At 47.1% G+C, this 21,123-nt stretch overlaps 1 protein-coding gene across 1 annotated transcript in view; it reads left to right on the forward strand.

The window, feature by feature from the left end:
* The first annotated feature begins 5,099 nt into the window (after window positions 1-5,099).
* Window positions 5,100-21,123, forward strand: part of VWA3A (von Willebrand factor A domain containing 3A) — a 41,261-nt gene continuing 25,237 nt past the window's right edge. Inside the window, exons 1-11 of the mRNA XM_068524529.1 lie at window positions 5,100-5,161; window positions 5,483-5,606; window positions 9,460-9,587; window positions 9,684-9,761; window positions 11,584-11,638; window positions 13,610-13,708; window positions 15,103-15,209; window positions 17,302-17,427; window positions 17,739-17,847; window positions 18,059-18,124; window positions 20,161-20,286. Of these exons, the coding sequence (XP_068380630.1) occupies window positions 5,100-5,161; window positions 5,483-5,606; window positions 9,460-9,587; window positions 9,684-9,761; window positions 11,584-11,638; window positions 13,610-13,708; window positions 15,103-15,209; window positions 17,302-17,427; window positions 17,739-17,847; window positions 18,059-18,124; window positions 20,161-20,286 (1,080 nt within the window). The remainder of the gene's footprint in view (window positions 5,162-5,482; window positions 5,607-9,459; window positions 9,588-9,683; window positions 9,762-11,583; window positions 11,639-13,609; window positions 13,709-15,102; window positions 15,210-17,301; window positions 17,428-17,738; window positions 17,848-18,058; window positions 18,125-20,160; window positions 20,287-21,123) is intronic.

Genomic DNA, 21,123 nt, shown 5'->3' on the forward strand with positions numbered 1-21,123 from the left:
AGCCAGCCCCTCTACCCAGGATTTCCAGTAAGGTGGACACAAGGACACTTACCTCTGGCTCACAGAGTAGCCTTTGGTTGGTTGCTCTCAGCCTCTTGTGACTCTTCCCTCTTCTGACTTCCTTACCTCTTTCTGATCTCCCTCCTCTCCTGCCTTGTTGGTGTTGACCAAATGCCACGATTTACACCCCATGACTCTTCTGCCCAGAGCGACTGGTGGTAGGTAAGCTGTGTCTATTTTGAAGGGTTTTGTTGTTTCTGATCTGGCCTATAGGAGGCACTGGGGTCAACATCTGAAGTGGTTCTCTACCATACAGTGACTACCACAAGTAGCACATGTTCTAAATTATAAATTAAAGATTCAGAAAGTGAAGGTCGTGATTTGAGAAATGACCTGGATAAGAAAAACTAAATGCAGTTCCCTTAGCCACTACAAGCTAGTTGACATTGAGCACATCACTTCATCTCTCCTGATTTCCATAGAAGGAGTTGGAAAGGTCCCCAACTGTGGGCTAAGGGCTGGTTACATCATAATCACCTGGGGCCATTGTTAAATATTCATGTTCCTACACTTTGCTACAGTTCTGTATCAATCTCCCAGATGGGAATGTACGTATGTTTTCTTAGCAAACAACCCAGATCATTCTGATGGGCACCTGGGTTTGGGAACCACTGCAGTAGATGATCTCTTCTTATGCTAAGAGGTCACTGAGTCTGCTGCTGTATTAGGCCGGTTTGGGTGGAGATGGACCTGGCAGGGGTGAGGGACTGCCGGACCTCTCCCAAGGAGTGTGTCTGGGGGGCTCTGAGGAGGAAGAGAAGGTTACCACCTTTCACGCATGTCGCAGGTTCTCTGCTTTCTTTCTTTAGTTCCTACCACAGGAAGGCAGCAGGCACCAGGGCTCCACTGGTCTAAACCACAGTTTTCTGCTGACCCAAAGGTTCTAAAAATAGAAAAGAGGTCCAAATCCTGCTCCCCAGCCTTTGCGGGGGTAGAGAAAAGCAGAGTGCCCAGGGAGAGGTTGTTATGAACAACAAAGTGGTAATTTTTTCCCAGGGGTGAGGAAGATTTTTCCCTGTCCCTGCCTCAAGCTGCAATGGTGCAGTCTGTTACCTTGGAGACCAGCAAACACTTCCCGACAGGGCAACCTTCACTGTTGAGTTGCTTGGAGGAGCTTGGAGGAACTAGAAGTGGGAACCAGCGAAAAGAGTCCTGGGATGACCAGGGGCCCTTCTCCCAAAGATGGAGAAATAAATGGAGAAATGCAGGTGAGGTTGAGAGTCACAAGGGTTGACAGGGTGGTAAAAGAGTGGGCGGGGGGAGGCCCAGACTCTAAGCTCTGGACTAAGTGAGAAAGATTTAGGGAGCCTGGGTCTTAAGCACCTGCTCCCTACCTGCCAGACATTGTGCTACGTGCTGGGGGTACAACAGTAGACAAGGAAGTAATGGGGCTGCTCCTGAGAAGGGCTGTGACAACTTGGTAAGAGACAGCCAGGAGGCAGCAATAGGAGGGAATGGTTTCCTCCTTGGGGGTTGGGGGGCAGCAAATGGGGTTCAGGAAAGACTTCCTGGGTTTTCTTGTCAAAGAAAAAGGGCAAAGGGCAATTCTAGAAGTAGGTCCAACTTGAACAAAGACGAGTATGAATTAGCAAGGTGTGTGTAGGTAGGGGTTACCAGGGTGTGTAGAAGGATGCAGGATGAGGTAGAGAGGTAAGCAAAGAATAGATCCGAATGGAATGAAAAGCCTTGTGAAGGTTTGACTTGCTTGTCCACGGTACTGAGAAGCCATGGCAGGGTTCTAAACAAGTAGTAACATGAACAATTCTGCATATCAGAAAAATCATTCTGGCAGCAGATTGTAAAATGGATTGGATGGGGGAAAAGACTAGAGGTTATTAGGCAGTTAAAAATACAAACCCTGGGGGTGGCTTTATCCTGGATATTTAAGAGAATCCTAGATCCAGCTGTTAGCAAATCAGGAAGTTAGCTGAAGATTTTCTTTTATCCACTAATCAGGGCTACCTCTCTCCCTTTGACAAGATGCCATCTCCTAAGGACCGGCTTGCATGTTCTCTTCCCCTCCTGTGACCAGTCTCCCAAGGTAATGTGGCCCACCTTTCTCTAAACTCTGGACCTGCCCTGAGTACATTTATTCAACAAATGTTTTTTTAGCAACTACTATTTTCTAGGCAATGTTTACATAAAACGGTTCTAACAGTGAACATAACTAAGTCCCTGCCCTCATGGATCTTACTTCTAGTGGATTGATGGATGAGAGTGGGGCAGAGACAGATAATAAGTAAATATATAGAACATCAGATGATGAAACATGCCTCAGAGAAAACAAAACAGGGGCAGGGAGTTTCTGTCTGAGATGGGGTAATCAAAGAAGACCTCTCTGATAAGGTTTCATTTGAGCAAAGGCCTGAGGGTAAGGGCTGTCCAGCTCTGCCTCCCCAGTACCAGCTCTCTCTGGCACCTAGCATGCACTCTATAAGTGTGCGCGGAATGAACGAGTGCTTGTGTCATATGCTGAAGTGCTTGAAGATGCAGCAGATTTTGAAATGGTATTCTGCATTCCTATAGCCCTTTGTATTTTACAAAGCTCTTGTACATTCTCAATTGCATTTGATCCTCCTGATGATGGAGTTGAAGTAGGCGGGGCAGTTACTATTATCCCCATGCCATTCTGCAGATGAAGAAACCAATGGTCCTGTGCTCCTTCTAGCACACCACATTGTTTTGCTAGTTTTATGCAACCCAAACACCCCTCCACTGGCCAACACAAGTCATCCCAGAATCCAGTCGTGCAAGCCTCTGAATTCATTAGGTTGTTAATCACTCACTGAAAAGAGGGAACTGAGACTGCGGGGCATCCAGTGTTGATGAGGTATTTCTATTCCAGCAGTCTCTGCCACAAGAGTCTCCCAGCAAAGCATACTGAAGTAAAACCGCTTTTTCTTTTTTTGAGACATTGCCACATTATCTTGGTGCTTCTCAAAAGAAAATTCCTCTGAATAAAAGATTAAAGACCTCAAAGAGAAAAGCAAGTTGCCGAACCATCATTAGGCTATTTAATTTAATGGTTTCATAAGAACGCACGCTCCAATGTTGAAGCTGCAACTCTATCTGGAGTTTCTCACTTGCGGTGTTTTAGACAATATATTTTTTGTTGCAAGTAACAAGAAATACAAGTGAGGCCACTTGGGCTTCCCAGGTGGCGCAGTGGTTTAGAATCCGCCTGCCAATGCAGGGGACACAGATTCGAGCCCTGGTCCGGAAAGATCCCACATGCCGCGGAGCAACTAAGCCCGTGTGCCACAGCTACTGAGCCTGCACTCTAGAGCCCACGAGCCACAACTACTGAGCCCATGTGCCACAACTACTGAAGCCCGTGTGCCTAGAGCCCGCGCTCTGCAACAACAGAAGCCGCTGCAATGAGAAACCCACACACCACAACGAAGAGTAGCCCCCGCTCGCTGCAACTAGAGAAAGCCCGTGCAGCAACGAAGACCCAACGCAGCCAAAAATAAATAAATACATACATACATACATTTATAATAAATAAATAAATGAGGTTGCTTAAGCAAAACAGAAGGGAATTAGAAGGAACAAGTATCTCATGGAACCCAAGAGCAGAAAGCGAAGTCAGTTCTTCAAGAACGGAGGTTTACCTCCCCTCCTCAGAATATTTACCGTCTGCCAGTCCCTGCTCTCGCATAACTTACAGTCTAATGGGAGAAAGATGCCAATTCTTAAAAATCAAACTAATAAATGTATTATTCTCAATTAAGGTAATTACTTTTAAAGAAAGGAGCACAGTTCTATGACAGTTTACATAACACAAAGGAACCTGGAATAGAGTGGGATGGTAGGGAAGATTTCCTAGAGGAAGTAACATTTGAGCTGAAATGGATGAGTCAAGGATGAGTGGTTGGGGGGAGGGGAGGAGAATGTTCCAGAGCAAAGCCAGCGCATGAAAAGGCCCTGCGATTAAAGGAGCTGGACAGCATTCTAGGAACTGAAGGGGACCGGGTTGTCGAACACTGAAGCAGCGAGCAGTGGTGGAGTGGGAAAGCTGGAGAGGTAGGTGGGCAGCAGCCAGAGCTTGCGAGCCTCAGATGCCATCTTAAGGATCTTAGTCTTTATCCTAGAAATAAAGGGAAGCCTTTGAACAGCTTTAAGCAGGAGGGAGAAGAGGGGGTGTGACCTTGGATTTGTGGGGGGTTTTGGCCGCATGGTGCAGCTTGTGGGATATTAGTTCCCCAACCAGGGATTGAACATGACCCTCAGCAGTGAGAGCGTGGAGTCCTAACCACTGGACTGCCAGGGAATTCCCTGGATTTGGGGGGGGGTGGGGGGTGGTGTTTATTTATTTATTTTTGGCTGCGTTGGGTCTTCGCTTGCTGCAACTAGAGGAATCCTGCGCACAGCAACAAAGACCCAACGCAGCCAAAAAAAATAATTAATAAAAATAAAATAAAAACAATAAAATAAAATGCTTTATTAAAAAAAAGAAGGTCTAAGCTCAAAAGACACCTTCACTGATCACCTGACCTATGCAAAGCAGATTCCTTTCCTGATTACTATCATATCATCCTGTTTACTTCCTTCACAGTACTTCCCACAATTTGTTATTACTATATTTACATCACTCTCCCCTTCTGGGAGGACAAGGACAACGTCTAGCTCAGTGATTGTCAACTGGGGACAATTGTGCTCCCCAGGAGGCATTAGGCAATGTTTAGAGACATCTTTGGTTGTTACAACTTGCAGGGGGGCAGGGATGTTACTGGCATCTGGTAGGTAGAGGCCAGGCGTCCTGCTAAGCATCCTTCAGTGCACAGGAGAGCCTCACGACAGAGCAGTAGCTCGTCCAAAATGTCGAAAGTGCTGAAGTCGAGAAACCTTTGTTACCTTGTTCACTGTTGTATCCTCAGCATCTAGCACAAAGCCTGATACCTAGTAGGTGTTCAATAAGTATTTATTGAATGAATGAATGAAAGAACAGTTGAGCTGTTGTCTATATGCTGCACTTACCCTTTTCTTTTCTGGTATTCTTTTCCTCCTTAGGAAAAAAAGCATTGGGTGTTTTTATAATGGCCACACAAACTAGTCATATCTTCCATGGTCAAGATAATAAGTTTCTGGAAAATCATTGGTAAGCATCTTCTCTGACTTTCCAAATGAAAACAACAACAACAACAATATTTTGTTCACGGAAGTTGAGGGGGAAATACCTGCCTTTAAGTGAGACTGGGTAAATGGTCGATGCATCATCTTATACCTGAGGGCTTCAGTTACCTAACTACCAAAACAATAGAATAAAATGTCTTATGAACCTGGAGTCCACATTTTATCGGGATCTACACAGGAAACTTTCCCAGTTACTACACAGAAATAAAATGTTCCTGGAGGCCCTGACAACGTGGAGTCAACGTCTGGTGCTGGGGCATTGATCAAATTACTTTGTGTTTTTTAGCATGAGGAGAAACAATGACAGAGATCCAAAGAAGCAATTGAACCAGAAGAATACCAATGAACATGGCCAAAAGCTAGACAATGGACTACTGGTTACACATATTAACCAGACACAGGACTTACTGGTAAAAACCATATTGCTTTAACTGAGTGGCATTGCTTACAAATCATAGTCTGGGAATGCAGAATGTGTTAAACTCTGGGTATTTCTTTCTTCACGTAGGATCTCAGGACTGAAAAGGATTAATTATGCACTCATCTCTGATCCCCTGCCTTTAGAAGTGACTGAAGAATCTCTATGCTGTTTATAGAAATTATATAGCCTTCTTGGCCATATCATTAAATATTCAGGCGGTTGTGAAATCACTGTCCTTGTTATCAAAGCTTGAAGACTAAGGAATTTAATTCTAAGATTCCCGTCCCTGAGATTTGTTTTTCTTGTAGGATTCCCTAAAATCTAGATCCAAAAATCAGTTTCAGGAAGTGCCATTGGAGTGAGAACGTTATGGCAGGAGAATTAACCTCTAGAATAACCAGAACTGTGGTCTTAGGCTGACCCTCAATGTGTTGATGAGCTCTCTTCCCGTGGTGGTGAGTGGATTGTCTAGAACTCGCAATTCACTCTACCATAGAAACTGCTGTCATCAGGGGTTGTCCGTGCAAGTCTGGCCCATAACCGTCTACCTATTCTACACTAGAGTTTAACAATGGTCCTTTGAAATGATAATCAGTCAAAAACAATACAGTTTTAATGCTAGCAATTAAAAATCAGGAAAATAGTTGTGTTTCACTTTTCTCCAGTATTGGCACTTATGGGAAAGCAAGTTTAATTAAAAGGAAATGAGCAAATGTCATGGAAATAGAGTCTGGAAATTCTGAAGGCTTCTTTCAATGACTTTAGATGTTGATACTATGAGTCTTTATTTCACCTAATTTCTTATCAAATACACGACTTTCCAGGTGTACAAGGACCACTCTTATTTATCAGCCACAATTGGGGCCTCCTTTACTTCACAAATGAATAGCAGTGGGAAAGAGGGAAAGGATTGCCCCAGCACAAAGATCTTATTCTTCTGTATGTAAAGCACATCCTTCAGTATATAATCAGTATGTCCTACAGTCAAAATCTATCATGTGTTTAATGGTGGCTCTTCAAATATTAATAATACAAAATCCATGTCCTAAAACGTGATGGATCATTTCAAATGCAAGTAAAATGGAAGAGAGGTGAATTAGAAGTCTACCAGGTTCAGTGTTACCAAAGGGAGGTGGTTGTCCCGAAAGATGAGAAGAGTGACACCTAGTGTTTATATGCTGCAGAGCAGCATTTTCCTAAGTGTGCAGCTGGGGCTAAGATTACAGGCGGTGCTGTTCTGGGGCAGGACATTAATTAGCAGAGAATCACATACTGAGGAAGGTGTCTTTTCAGTCAGTTCTCTCTCGATCCTTCACAAAGATAGTCACAGTTTTGTGGTAATGTAAAGGCAATATAGTATCGTGATTATGAGCATGGCTCAAGCTATACTGCTTGGGTTTAAATCCCAGCTCCACCACTAACTGGCTGTGTGACCGGACAAATTACTTAATTCTCAATACTTCAGTACCCTTGTCAGTAAAATGAGGTTAATAACGATGGAACCTATTTTGTAGACGTAAATAAGTTAATATACGGAAAGTGCTTGTCACATAATAAGCACTCTTAAGAGTTTGCTCTAATTATTTGTGTTTTCACACTTCTTTAACACTTGCTAATTTCCTTTTGAAACAGAGGGTGAGACGGTCTCAGGCACAGAACTTACGGCATCCAATACTATCTAGCTGGAATATGATAGCAGCAGTTTTTTTTCATTGCTTTTGTTGGTTTGTTACCTTCTATTTATGACCCAACCTGAGGGGAAACAAGAATCACTGTTAAGAACCGTTTATGCAGCAGCACTCGAGGCCATGTTCAAGATCTTAGCATCACACGCCCATCTTACAGGTAGAGAAAGAGACACGGGGCTTGCCCAGCATCCCAATGCTAGTAAGTGGGGGGCCCAGGACTGCACTCCCTTCTCCCCTCCCTCTCTTCCTCTGCCCTTTCCTCCTTCCGAATCCTCTGTCCGATCTAATCCTGTCTAACGCAGCTCGGTCAGCCACGGCAGATAATTTCAACCCTTTGTCTATCACCTCACTGTCTACAGGGAGAGCCTGACAAAGACAAGCCCAAGCAGTACCCACCCAGGGTTCAAGCAGGCGCACAGGAGACAGGCAAAGCCATCTTTGGGTGTAGTCGGGGGCCACGGTGGGCTAAGCAGCGCGCAGGCCCTTTCCACAGTCACTGGACGCTGCAGGGCGGTTTCTCTCACCGTGGGACTGAGCCAGCCTCTCCCCTTGTGAGGCCATGTCCCACACCCTGAGTCACAGCCAACCCTGGCGACATGTAAGGCCCATGGATTCACACAGACAATGGCGGCCGTGCCGGAAGCTCTTGCAGCATCCCTGTCTGCTCCAGGCCTTACACACCTTTCCAGCCTCTTCTCACGTCACGCTTACCCTGCATTCACTACACTCCAACCACCGTGGCCGCCCTTCCGTTCTTCCAGCACTCTGCCCCTGCCCCCAAGCCCACCTCTGCCTGGACTGTGCGTGCCCAGAGACACACAGGGCTGGCTCCTTCTGAACCTTCAGATCACAGCTCAGAGGGGCCTCCTCTGACCCCCCACCTCAGCTAAAGTGACCTCCCCGTCTCCACCCTAGTCATTTTCTATCACACTGCCCTGCCCCGCTCTCTTAATACAGTTGTTCCTTGCTGAAATTATGGACATCATTGATTTTGCTTTTCTTTACTGACCATCTATCCACACTAGAATGTGAGCTCTGAGAAAGCGAGAACATTTCTATCTTGTTCACACAGTAGCCCTAGGACCAGGGACAGTGCCTAGTTCAAAGCAGGGCTCAGAACAAGGCAAAGTCGGCTCAGAGTCTTAGGTCAGCTCTCTCCACCTTCTGGCTCTCAGAATGTATCACCAATGTTGAATGCTTGCTGTGAACGACTTCAGCTCCATCACCAAGGCCACCACCCACGTCCTGAGCTTAGTACTATGTAAGTGACACTGGTGTCACTCAGCACAAGCAAGGGGGCTTGTTCATTTCCTGGCCAGACTCCTGTGATGGCTCGGAAATTCTTCCTCTAAAACTTTTACCCACTGCTCCTGTTTCTGGCCTCTGGAATGGACAGGGAAACCCATTCCCTCTTCCATCAGTCAACAAATGTTTGTGGAGGATCCCTCAGACTGAGAGGGAGGCAGAACTCATATACCTGAAAAGATGCAGGGAATGCAAATACAGGAGTAAACAAAGACGCCACCACCACTTGTGTTTGACAGAGACTCAAAGGTTGGCAGGGGAGAAGGAAAGCTTTATGGTGAAAAAAAGGGAAAGCTTCAGGTGTCCCCTGAAGGAAGCCAGAGGCAGGCTAACTAGAAGCCGGCGTCTCCTGTGACTGATTTGGGGGCATGTTTGGCTTTCTCTGGTTGGTCCTGAGCTGAAAAGGGGATGAAAAGTAGGCAAGCTGGCAGTCACTGCCAGTGTCCTGACTTCCCGGTCCAGTTGCTGCAGAGGTTGTGGTCTGACTCCCTGGACTGCTTGCTACACTTGTGGGCCGGAGTTCTGCTGCCATACAGGGTCTAGCCACCGCGGGTTTGTGTATTCAGTCTCTCCCAAGGCAGGATGTGGCGAGTGGCGCTGGACTCCTCTAGACACATACTGGGGATGAGGTGAGGGATGGGAACGGGTATTTCCGGGCAACTGGCCCCGAGCACAGGCCTCCGCGTTTGCCTGTTGCCTCAGCAAGGCGAGTTCTTGAACAGACTGCTCTCGGGTGAGACCGGTCAGGCTGGCACCCCTTAGGGGTCCACGTGCAGGGAACCTAAACCACCCTCAGCTTCACCCTCTCTTTCCACTGGTTTCTGGCTGACTCTGGCTTCTGTCTTGCAGAGGCTGCAGGGCGATGAGACCCAGCTGCCTTCAGCCTGGGAGGATTCAGAAGATTGGCTTTTAACGCACAATTTAAAGTCAATGAAACTCACCTTGGCTGACCTGATAAGCCAGGGCACAGCCATGCTGTGAGTCTGAAGCCATTCCCCTCTCCCCCCAAGCCTGCAAGACACGTCCATCCCCCTGAGCCCAAGAGACCCTTTCATAAGACTTTTCTTCTTCAGGAAGGAGGGTAGCAATGTCACGAGGAAAATGCACATCTCCACCCAGACCATCCACCAATTCGAATCCAAGCTTTCTGAGTAAGTATGTTTTTCAGTGTCTTCCCAACAACCCAAGAGCTCAAGAAGTACCTGGTTTGAGCAGCCTGAAAATGACTTTGTTCAAACGACAGTCTCTGTGAGACCTTGGGCAGGCTTCTTCCCGCTTTTAGCTCCAATTTCCTGTTTTTGCAAATAACGAGGTTGGACCGTATCAGTTTTTCTCAGCCTTTTAAAATCCATGTTCCCTTTGGGTGAACACATAAAACCTCACAGCCTCGTCTGATGGGTAAGAGTGACCACTTTCGATGACAGATTGATTGGGTTCATACTTTTACAGATGTATGTCAAAAATATTCAGGCTCCCCACTTCCAGACCAGATTTTTTTTTAAAGCTTCTCTTTGGTTTATTTATTTATTTATTTGGCCACACCAAGAGGCTTGTGGGATCCAAGTTCCCCGACCAGGGATCGAACCTGGGCCCTTGGCAGTGAAAGCCAGGGGTCCTGACTACTGGACCGCCAGGGAATTCCCCCAAACCGGATTTTTGACAGCACCATCCATCCCCGGTGTAGCAATTTATGGGCCATGATTACTGCTTGCCTGAGGTTTCTTAAAAGGTTAGAATAATAATTAATAGCCAACATTTCTTAATGTGTCAGGAATTCTGCTAAGGGCTGCACACATTATCTTATTTAATCCTCACAACAACTCAAAATATAGTGTTACTCTCAAGACTGTTAACCAAAAGTTAATTACTAAATAACCTATTTGCCATATTTATCAAATCATTGTAACTGTAACTTTTATAGCAAATTTTATTGGGTTGGAAGGTTAAACAGATTTTAAAGATTTCTGCAATATTTTGGTTGATTGGTTTAAATTGTGAATCCAGCAATTTAAGGAATGTTTCAGGTCTCTTCAGTTAATTGGTCATTTGGCAAATTGATTTTCAGAGAATTGGTTTTCAGTAAACTAACTTTTGGCAAATTGACTTGGATAAAGTCTTCTTATCTTCATGCTGGAGCTGATGAAGCTGTAGAGTTTACCACACTTGTCCAAGGTCACACAGCTAGTAAACAGCAGAGCTGGGTCTCAAAGACAAGCTCGTCTCATTGTCTCATGACCTGCCCATGCCCTTACCTGCACCCACACTCATGCATGCCTTATGACTCTGCCCACTGCCCCATGCCCATGAGTTTATATCCAAAGGCCTTCCCTGCCCTTCTCTGGGCCCCCAAATCCCACCTGCCTCAGTGAGGGCAATTCAGTTAAATTCACGTGGCTGAGTCCTTAACTTGAGTGCCTGTTACAGGCTGGTCTCCAAACAGCCACTGGAATAGTTTGCAATAAGGGAAACTCAAGAAATTCCCCTGGCCACTTACTATTCAAAAACTAAGTTTTGTTCATCAATCCACTGAGAAACTGCTGCTGAGTTGCCTCACTTGTGCATTTATGATCGTGTCCAGGTGACTAGGAAGTCTCACCTGAGAAGACAGATTTGAGAAGAGCAAGAATGTTCTTCCACCTTCCTCATGAGAACGCCCCCCCATCCTCCATAGACTGGCCCTCCCTCGAAGCCCACCTAGTTCCACCAGACCACAGCCGTTTATAATGAACATTGCATCAGCAAAAGGACCCCACACACACTTGATCCCTTTCACAATCCCCTCCATCCTTTATCCCAGAAAACAAAGACCTTCAGTTTTCTCTTTGCTAGATTTTGCCTTATATTCTCCCAATACCTTAGACACATTAAAAGAAAGAAAGTCCCATCTGCACTTTCCTTCCATGTATGTAAGTGGCTGTTTTGCTCAGTGATGAAGCTGACCTTGGGTGACAAGTCTTCCTGGTGTTTTGACAGAGCTATTGAACTCTATCAACAGAGAATTCAGTGGCTCACAGAAAACAGCAAGAAGGTAATAGATTTCATTCTTCGCCCCCTTTCACTCATTCCACCCGTACTTGTTAGAACCCTTTCAGATGCAAGTGCTAGACCTCCAATTTACATTAGCCAAAGCTAAAAAGGGAATTTCCAGACCTACAGAAATGAAAAACTCAAACACAGCTGTATCCGGGGGTTCAAATGATGTCATTCTTTGTCTCTGAGCTCTGCTTTCCCCTGGGTTGGTTTTACTCTCGGGAAGGCTCTCCCCAGTCTTGGGAAGATGGTCACCAGCAGCTCTAAGCTTACATGTCACCAGCTAAAGTGACATGTCAAAAAGGATCTCACCTTGCTTTCCCAGTACACCCTCCCAAGTCCTGGGATTGACACTCTCTGTACCAATTTAGACCAGTCATCATAGCCAAGAGGATGAGATGCACTAACTGATTGGGCCTGGAACAAGTGCTCACTCCTGGGGAAAGACAGGGGGCGAGGGAAGTTGGGGGAGACTGGGTGAGTCCCCCCCAAACCTCATGGACTGAGAAAAGGGAGACAGATGGCTGCACATGGAAAGCCAGAATGCTGTTACCAGAAGAGGAAACAGATCCTGGGTGAGAACAGCAGAAATCCCCTGGACCGTTTAACCTCAGACCCCTAATGAGATTTATGATTAAGGCTGATCATCTGGACATAACTTTTGAAAGTTTGATTAAATGTTTTCCTCAGACCCAAAGAGTAGAAGAGTGATCATGGGCAAATTAACCTTTATTTTGCTTTCTTATTTGTTTTAGCCTATATTCTTCCGCTGATGCTTTTCTGGCCCACCATTTGCTTTCACCTTAGGCAATCCTCAACTCTTTTCTTAAACCCTGGAACAGGCAAGATGCTGAAATCCATGCTCCCCACCCCCAAGCCCCACCTCTACTATCCAGGCCGATTCCAGGGTGTAGTCTACATCTCAGATCCAGAACCATCTTCAGTTGCTTAGACAGGTCAGCAAATGCACATCTCCAGCTGTGGCATGCCCCCTCTGGTTGCACGTGGTAACACAGGCAGAGAGAACTGAGAGGGGTGAAATCCTCACCTACTCCACAAACATCCATTCAGAGAATGTTGCTCTCACCTGCCTACCCACATCACACCTGTCCTGGCACTTTTGACAAAGGGGGCAGGGATTGCTGGTTGGGTCCTTCTTCCCCTTACCCCTTTCTGATGGAGTTACCTAGGAGCCAGGAAACAAGCCCCGATTGGATTCCAGGGAAGCAATCACCTGTAAACCAGCTCATGAGTCTTCTGGGTGCTGGGGCACCTGGGGTGATGCATAGTCCATCACTGGGCCCAGTTCCCGACTCTGCTGTCAGCAAGGCCTCACTTCTCTGGGCGTCCGTTTCCATATCTGCAGAGGATAAAAGCAGGGGTTATTAACCAGTGGCACGCAGGCAGATCTGGCCCTACGACCATGTTTTTCTTGGCCTCCATAGTTTTATTTTTTGAATTAGTTGTCAAGATTTTAAAATCCTGATATTTCACTTTTATGTCTGCTTTCAGTCTTCTCTTGAAAAACTGGGACTATCTGGCATCACTGGGCTCCAATTCCCTCTTATTTACTTTTCCAGTTATTTCTGTGGGATGAGTTTCTAGAATTTCAATGGCTAGGTTTAAGGGAATGCATGTTTGTTTGTTTTAAATTTATTTATTTTATTTTTGGCTGCGTTGGGTCTTTGTTGCTGCACGCGGGCTTTCTCTAGTTGAGGCGAGCAGGGGCTACTCTTCGTTGCGGCGTGCGGGCTTCTCACTGCGGCGGCTTCTCTTGTTGCAGAGCACGGGCTCTAAGCGCAAGGGCTTCAGTAGTTGCAGCATTCTTCTATAAAACGGGTCTTCCTTCTGCAGCTTCTTGTTGAGGTCGGGGAGCGCTTGAACGTCTGCTACGCAGAGCTGCCCAGTAAAAGGTTTGTAGAAGCACAGAGCTGTGCTGGTTGTTTCCGCACGCCCTCTTTGGTTTTAGGCATTTGGCCTCATCAAGGGGGCCAGAGTCGGCATCCTCATTGATGTGTCAGCTGTCAGCAGTGGCCCTCAGAAGGAGGAGTTCCAAAATGACCTCGTGGTAAGTCTCTCTGGCACAGAGAAGGACCTGGAACTGGCACCTCCACCCCACCCTCCCCTTGTGAGCTTGCTAATGGGCTTTGTTTATAGCAAGTGCAAAGTGGAGTGTTTTGCAAAGAACAGTTCACACTTAATTAGCACCTACAGTTAAAAAAAATATATGTTGAGTTCTGCAAAACCCAGCCTCAGAGCCTTCTCAGCTGCAGTGTGAGCTTCTAGTATTCACACCACAGCAGTCCCTACTAACCTGATTTTGTCTCAAGAGCCCGGAAAGAGGGCACGCAGGCGGTAATCAGTTGGACTGACTTCAGCACAGCACAGGCTTCCGGCCTCTTCCAGACAAGGAGCTATCCTGCTTCCTTTGGCCCTAACTCAGAAGCTAAGAACTCTAGGGTCAAACCCCAGGCACCTCCACCACTTCTCGGCTGTGTGACCGTGTTACCTCATCTATAAAACAGGGATGATGACAGTCGCCGCCTCACGGGGTCACCAGAGGACAAAAGGAGTTCATGCAAATTAAGTGCTCAGTACAGAGTCTGGCATCGAAAAAAGCCTCTGTAGTCTCTGTGAAGTGATATGGAGGGTCTGTTTTCCTAGAGGAACCTCTAAGAGCTTTGAATGAGACCTTAGCAGCAACAGCTGGTCCCAGGACCCTTTAGAGGGATCAACATGGGCCAGTTTCCAGACTTGTCCCTTGTTCCTGGTCTCAGCAGGTGTCAGGGAACAGGTGTCAGTGCAGGCCTCCCTTCCTGACAGGTCCCAGGGCCCGGTTTCCAAAGATCCCCCAGCTGGGCTGGTCCAGTCTTATCCAGGGCAAGGCTCGTGTTGGCAGTAACAGGTGAAGTTTGTAGCTGGCCGGGAAGAAGAGGGATGAGTTATCTTATTGTTGGATACTCACCAGGTTGAGCCTGAGAGCATGCAATGGGTTGGCCCCACACCCATCGCTCTATCCCCAACTCACACGCCCGGGACAGAAACCGCTGCCCCCGACCTCCGTTCTCCTCCCTGGGTGCCACAGTGAAGTGCTGAGGGTCCAACCACAGCACACGCTGAGGTGGGTCCTCATCTCACTGCACCCGTGACTCAAGTGCACAGCAGCTGCGGCAGAAGAGCACATGGTCTGCGGTCAGCGGGAGTGAGAGCCCAGCTCTAGGACTGGCCCGTCAAGCTGCGGGCTGACCACCCAGGCCCCATACCCGCCACGCACAGCCAGGAGCAGGCTGGGATGGGCAGCAAGCGAATGTCAACGTGGGGCTACTAAGCTGGGCCTTAAGCGACCCTGTTTCAGCGCGGCTCACACCCCAGCCCGGAGGGCCCAGCCACGGCGTGAGAGGTGGAGCCAGGCTCCATGTGGCCCGTGGCTCTGGCAGCCAGCGATGTCCTTTTGCCCACCAGAGCCTCATTGATGAGCAGCTGAGCCACAAGGAGAAGCTGTACGTCCTGTCCTTCGGTACCACCACCGGCACCTTGTGGCCCAGCCCAGTGGAAGTCGGCACCTCCAGGTGAGTGACTGCCCAGCCTTAGCCCTGATGTTTACCTGGTCATCTTCCTCTCTAAGTGTTAGTGTCTTTACTGCATGATTAAAGTGCAAGACCCCCAACAGATAAGTGAGACAATTCACAAACGCAGAAACACAGGGAGCCAATAACTTTTGGAAAAGTCACCCCACAAGCACCACAAAATGAAAAGACGAGACACCATTTTTACCCAGAAAACTAGCAAGGTAGTTTTATTATTATGAAAATAATACATGCTCATTTTCAAAAATTGGAACAGAATAAAAGGATAAATAATAGCAGATGAGTCTCCCTCTTACCTAGTTCTCCCTCACCTCCCAATAACAGTTTCTTCTATCAACTTCCACAGTCTTTGCACATACATGTATCTGTGTGTTTATCCTCTCTTATTTAAACATAATCAGGAGCACATTACACTGTTTTGCATCTTGGCTTTGCACCTAATCTTGACTGTCATTTTCTCTCAGTACACAGAGATCAACCTCATCCTTTTTAATGGCTGCATAGTATTCCACTGTGTAGATATACTGTAATTTATTGAGCTAGTCCTTTGGGAGTTTCTGGTTAGGAGGGTTTTTTGCAGGTGGGGAGAGGGGGAAGGTAAGAATTTCTACTTACTTATGCCAGTAAATAGATATCTCTTTTCCATGAAGGGAATAGCCTTGATCATCCACCATGTGTTAGGTGCCATGCTTGGCACTTCACATGTACTCTCTTACTTAATATTTATAGCCAACACATGGGATAGGATTACTATCCCTGTTTTGCAGATGAGGAGACTGGACTCAGGTTAGGGAGCTTTTCCAAAATGGCAGAGTCAGGATTGGATTCCAAAGCCCAGAGCGGATCCCAGGGAAAACCACATGCTTGGGTTTCTGGGATGGAGGCCCCCTTGCCCAGCACTAGTGTAAAGAGGAGCCCTTCCGGGTAGAGAAGTGCCGGTTCAGGCAGCGCAGGCTTTGAATCCTGGCTCTGACAGTTACTGAGGGATCTTGACAGGTCCTTTAACTCCCTTATTAGCAGAATGAGGCAAGGACAACTGTTTCTCACAGAGTTGTTGTGAAGATGAGTGAAAAATGAGTACTTGGCATGGGGCAGGTACTCAGTGGGTAAGAGTGTTTTTTACTGTGATTTCCACTCTTGTTCAACCCCCGAGCTCTGGAATGTCAGACCTGGAAGTCACCTTGAGACCATCTAGCCAAGAGTTCCTCAACTGCAATTATTCCTGGTCCTCCCTTGTGATTTTTGTCATATCCCTGCCACCTGAACTATTATTTACTCTGTGCCTCTTGTACTATTACTGATTTTTAAAAATATCAACGCTATATTTACTTTGAAGGCAACTATCAATACCATAACTGAGAAGCCCGTATCACTTGCCATAATTAGAAAGTTGCTATAAAAATAAATAGAATGAAAGCAGACAAAACAATGTTATTAAATTCCAGCTTGAAACCTATTGGCTAGAGAGGGCGCCAGGCCTGGGATTTGTTCTCTTTGTTTAAAAGGGAGATTCAAACAGTTATAATAATGAAAGACAGACTTACTGGCAACGAGCTGAGGGGTCTTTTTTGCAGGGGGAGGTCAGACTGAAAGAGAAATGGAAAGAGAAGGGCTGTCTCACTAGTGCCACATGAGGCATTTAACCAAGAAAGCTCTGTGTTATGTCATTTTCCCCGTCGCGAGTGGTGTGCATCCCAACCCACGTGGAATGTAGCCACAGCCTCAGTGCCTTCTCTTCAAGCCCTCTTAGGGTTAAGGGATTAACTCTGTGCTTCAGGCTGAGGTCTGCCTCCCAGGAGAGTTGGAGGGGAAAGGAGCTTAGCCCCAGACCCCCATGTAGCAGAGTTGCTAGAAGCTCAGGCCCTAGAGTCACACCTGGTTTGAAATCTCAGCGTTGCCAGCTGCTTACAGTATCACCTTGGGCAAGTCCTAACTCTGAGACTCAGTTTCCTCATCTATAAAATGGGAATAAAGGTATCCACCTCAAAGAATGATTGTTAGATTTATACCAGCTCGAACCTGTCCTGGGCCTGGCCCCTAGTAAGAGTTATTAGGTTGTTATCCTCTCCCCCAGCCTCCAGGAACTCAAGCTCTGGGTAAAGAAACTGCAGCCTGACAGAGGCAGCAATCTGCTGCAAGCTCTGAAGAAAATCTTCGCTCTGAAGGGGCTGAATTCTCTGGTGACCATAATGGGAAGCTGGTAGGTCTCCTTTCCTAAGCTGATAACATGAAGGGGTTGGAGAACCAAACCATTGTTAGAGAAAAGACCATCAAGACTCTTCACGTACGCTTGAGAGAAGGATTGTGTTTCCAGGCCATTTGTCCACAGATGCTGGGGCAGGGCAGCCAGGGTGGCCAGGCCTGTGGCCCGCTCAGCCCTGCATCTTATACAGGTGACCCGGGACACAGGTGGTTGATTAGATTTGGTAGATGTTCCTTGGGAATTACCATTTTGCTGGGGAACGTCCTCAGGCTGAGGTGTCCCCTTCTCTTCTTCCGTCTTCTCCACAGCCCAGATCAGCCTTCTGAAATCCTGTCCGAGTACATCCAACAGTCCACCGTGGGAAGGGACCTCATCACCCACATCGTCACCTACAAATGCGATGATCAGGTGCCCCCTGTAAGTATCGAGATTCTCCAAGGCTTCCCTTGGATTGGCTATAGAGAGCTGGGCCAGCCTTTGAGGCCCCCAAGCTGCAGACCAGAACACAACTCTCCTTATACCTAGTTCTCCTGTTGGTAAGCTCAGTTGGGAGGCTCAGACGAGGAGAAAGTTTGTTAGGGTACCGGCATGGCCCTAGTGACGGCTCACCCTGTCACCATCCCCGCAGGCTGTTCTGAAGAACCTTGCAGAAGCTCTTGGGGGCTACTACCACTGCTACAACCCAGAGACAGAGGTAAGCCCTTGGACCAACACACTGCCCCCTCCTCCCATCCCTGCCTGCCTCCAAGGTTGTGCCTGGGGAATCTGGGCCAGACAGACCATGCTGTGTGTGTGCTTGCTTTCCCCCCCACCCCAACTCAGTGGGTTTACAAAGGTAAAATCAGGTTAAAATGAATATGTGGGAAGAACAGAAACAACATGAAGTCACAAGAGATCCTTTTGTCGGTGTGTATGATGAGTTGATTACACGCTGGTAGAACCCTGAATCCCTATCCAGTTGCCATCAACATGGGCCCCGGCCCACCTCTGCTCCCACCAGCGCTCTGAGTCTGAAGCAGTTGCTTCAGTTCTCTCTCCTAGATGGACCCCACCTACTGCAGGAGACGCACAGCAATCAATTCTGAATGAGCAAGTAATTCTGTAGCAATCCATCCATTAGTATCCTTGTCCCGGTTAATAATAAAATCGCGTACTCCGTGTCCACAGTGGAGGTGACAGTTAACAAATGTGTGTGTAGATCCACTTGGCAGATTGAGAATCCAGCTGTCTGCTCAGCTAATAGGCTGTGCCTTGCCTGCTAACCTAATCACCGTGAGCACATGAATATTTGCATCTCACAAGTATGTTCAAGGGTCGAAAAGTCAGACATTTCCCACGAGGGAGCCAAGGTCAGGCAACATTTTCCTTGGGCAGAACCCCTTCTTGTTACCTCATTTCCCAGACTCTAGAGGAGTCACAGATTCCAGTGGCTAGGAAAGTACAGTGAGTGAATGAAACTGGCTGGTTTAAGAAATATTTTCTGTTAAAACCTGTGAACCTCTTGGCTTATCTGTTGTTTTTCCACTCTTGGTAGAGGTATGGTTAAAACAAATTTCATTGTCTTTGTTATTATGGGCAAAACAACAGTGCAAAGGTGACAAAAAATGACAACTGATTCTGATGGGGACACAACAGTGAGTGGTAAGGAGTGTGGTGAACGAAACAGCACTTGCCACAGCTAAAGAGTCACCTCCGCGCAGCCCCAGTCGGGTGTTCTGTAGGAGTGTGACCACCAGTGTTGCCAGGTCTTCTGATTTTTCAACAAGAGCCAGAAACCTGGATTTTTGTATGTGTGTGATTTCTTTACATTTTTAAAAAATTGCGGTGAAATTCTCATAACATAAAGTGAACAATCAAGGGCAGTTAGTACATTCACAATGTTGTGCAATCACCACCTTTATTTAGCTCCAAAACATTTCCATCCCCCCAAAAGGAAACTCTGTACCTATTAAAGCAGTGACTCCCTGTTCCCCCTCCCCTGCAGCCCCAGGTAACCACCAATCTGCTTTCTGTCTCTAGGGATTTACCTGTTGTGGATATTTCATATAAATGGAATCATACACCTTTCATGTCCATCTTCTTTCACTGAGCATCATGTTTTCAAGGTTCATCTATGTTGTAGCCTGTATCAGAACTTTGTTCCTTTTGGGTTGAATAATATTCCATTTTCTGGATATACTACACTTTGTTTATCCATTCATCAGTCAATGGACATTTGAGCTGTTGTGAACTGGTGTGATTATTGGTGTACAAGTATCTGAGTCCCTGTTTTCAATTACTGTAGGTATAAAGCTAGGAGTAGAAATGCTGGGTCAGGTAGTAATTCTGTTTAATTTCTTGAGGAGCCACCAAACAGTTCTCCACAGCAGCTGCACCATTTTACAGTTCCACCCTCATCCCACAGTTCCAATTCCTCCTCCTCCTCCTCCCCCCTCCTCCTCCTATTATTATTATTATTATTGTCACCCTAGAGGGTGTAAAGTGTTTCTTCACATTTTTAAGGCTAGACAGCCCTTCAATTGTTTAAAAACACTGCAAGCCAATGCTGTACAAGTGGAACACTGACTTTCGCAGGCTGTGTCCTGCACATGGACCCCGGTTTATAACATCCGCTTTAAAGAGCCTGCCGCTCCGCCTTAGGGATTCACGTGGCTGCCTGTCCTTTCCCGCCTTGGCCACTGCCGGTAGCCAGGTGACTTCTGCCTGACTGATTGCCCTCACCACCCCCAGATCTACAGCAGCCGGGAGGTGGATGAGCTCCTGGCAGAAATCCAGAAGGCCCAGAGCCTCCGGGGCCACGTCCAAGCCCTGCACCAGAGCGCCCCCTGGGAGGAGCCGACCGGCTTGATGCACGAGGTAGGCGGTGAGAGCCCCAAGCTCAGACCTTTCGCGGAGGCGCGTAGCTGGCCTCACCGTGCTCTCCTGTCTCACCTGTCACGCAAGGGCGCGGCTGCCAGGCCTCCCGCGGCCCGAAAATGGAACAAAGCGAGGCCCCGCCCCCCGCTGTCCCAACAGCTGTGAGCTGCCCAGGCCTCCGCTGGAAGGATCCTGGTGGATTTTCTAACTGAAAGATTTATTTCAGAGAAAGGCCAGCAGGCTCCTGCCACCCCTTCCCCCTACCACTGCCCCTCCCTTTCCCCCAGGTTGGAGAACGATGAAAACCTCAACCACACAGGGTAGGCTGTCTTGAAGACGGTCTTCCCACCAGTATCTCACTCAGGGCAAAGGCCCTGCTTGGGGACGCTTAACTTAACATCAGCAGAGTAACTCAGAAAGCTTATGGACACAATCACCGTTAAAGCTGCGTACCGAAGAGAACTGGGAATGCGTTTATAGCTTCACAGAATGAATGTATGGATTTGGGGTCCCAGACGTTTTGACCTGGCTGGATGTAGTGAAAGAAACACAGCACCTAGACTGGGATTTTAAATTTTAGTTTCAGCTCTTCTACTGATTATCTAAAACAATAACAATAATTATTAGTATTATAATAGTTTTCATTTGCTGAGTGCTCACTATAAGATGGGCACAATGCTTAATTCTTTAAATGCCTTATTTTATCTTTACAACAACAGTCTGCGGCAGGTATGTTATTACCCCCATTTTACAGATGAGAAAACTGAAGTTAGGAGTTTAAATAATTTGCCTGAGATCACAGAGGGAAGCTGATTAGTCTCAGTTGAACCCAGGTCT

The sequence above is a fragment of the Eschrichtius robustus genome, chromosome 16, assembly GCF_028021215.1.
Source record: "Eschrichtius robustus isolate mEscRob2 chromosome 16, mEscRob2.pri, whole genome shotgun sequence".
Classification (NCBI taxonomy): domain Eukaryota; kingdom Metazoa; phylum Chordata; class Mammalia; order Artiodactyla; family Eschrichtiidae; genus Eschrichtius; species Eschrichtius robustus.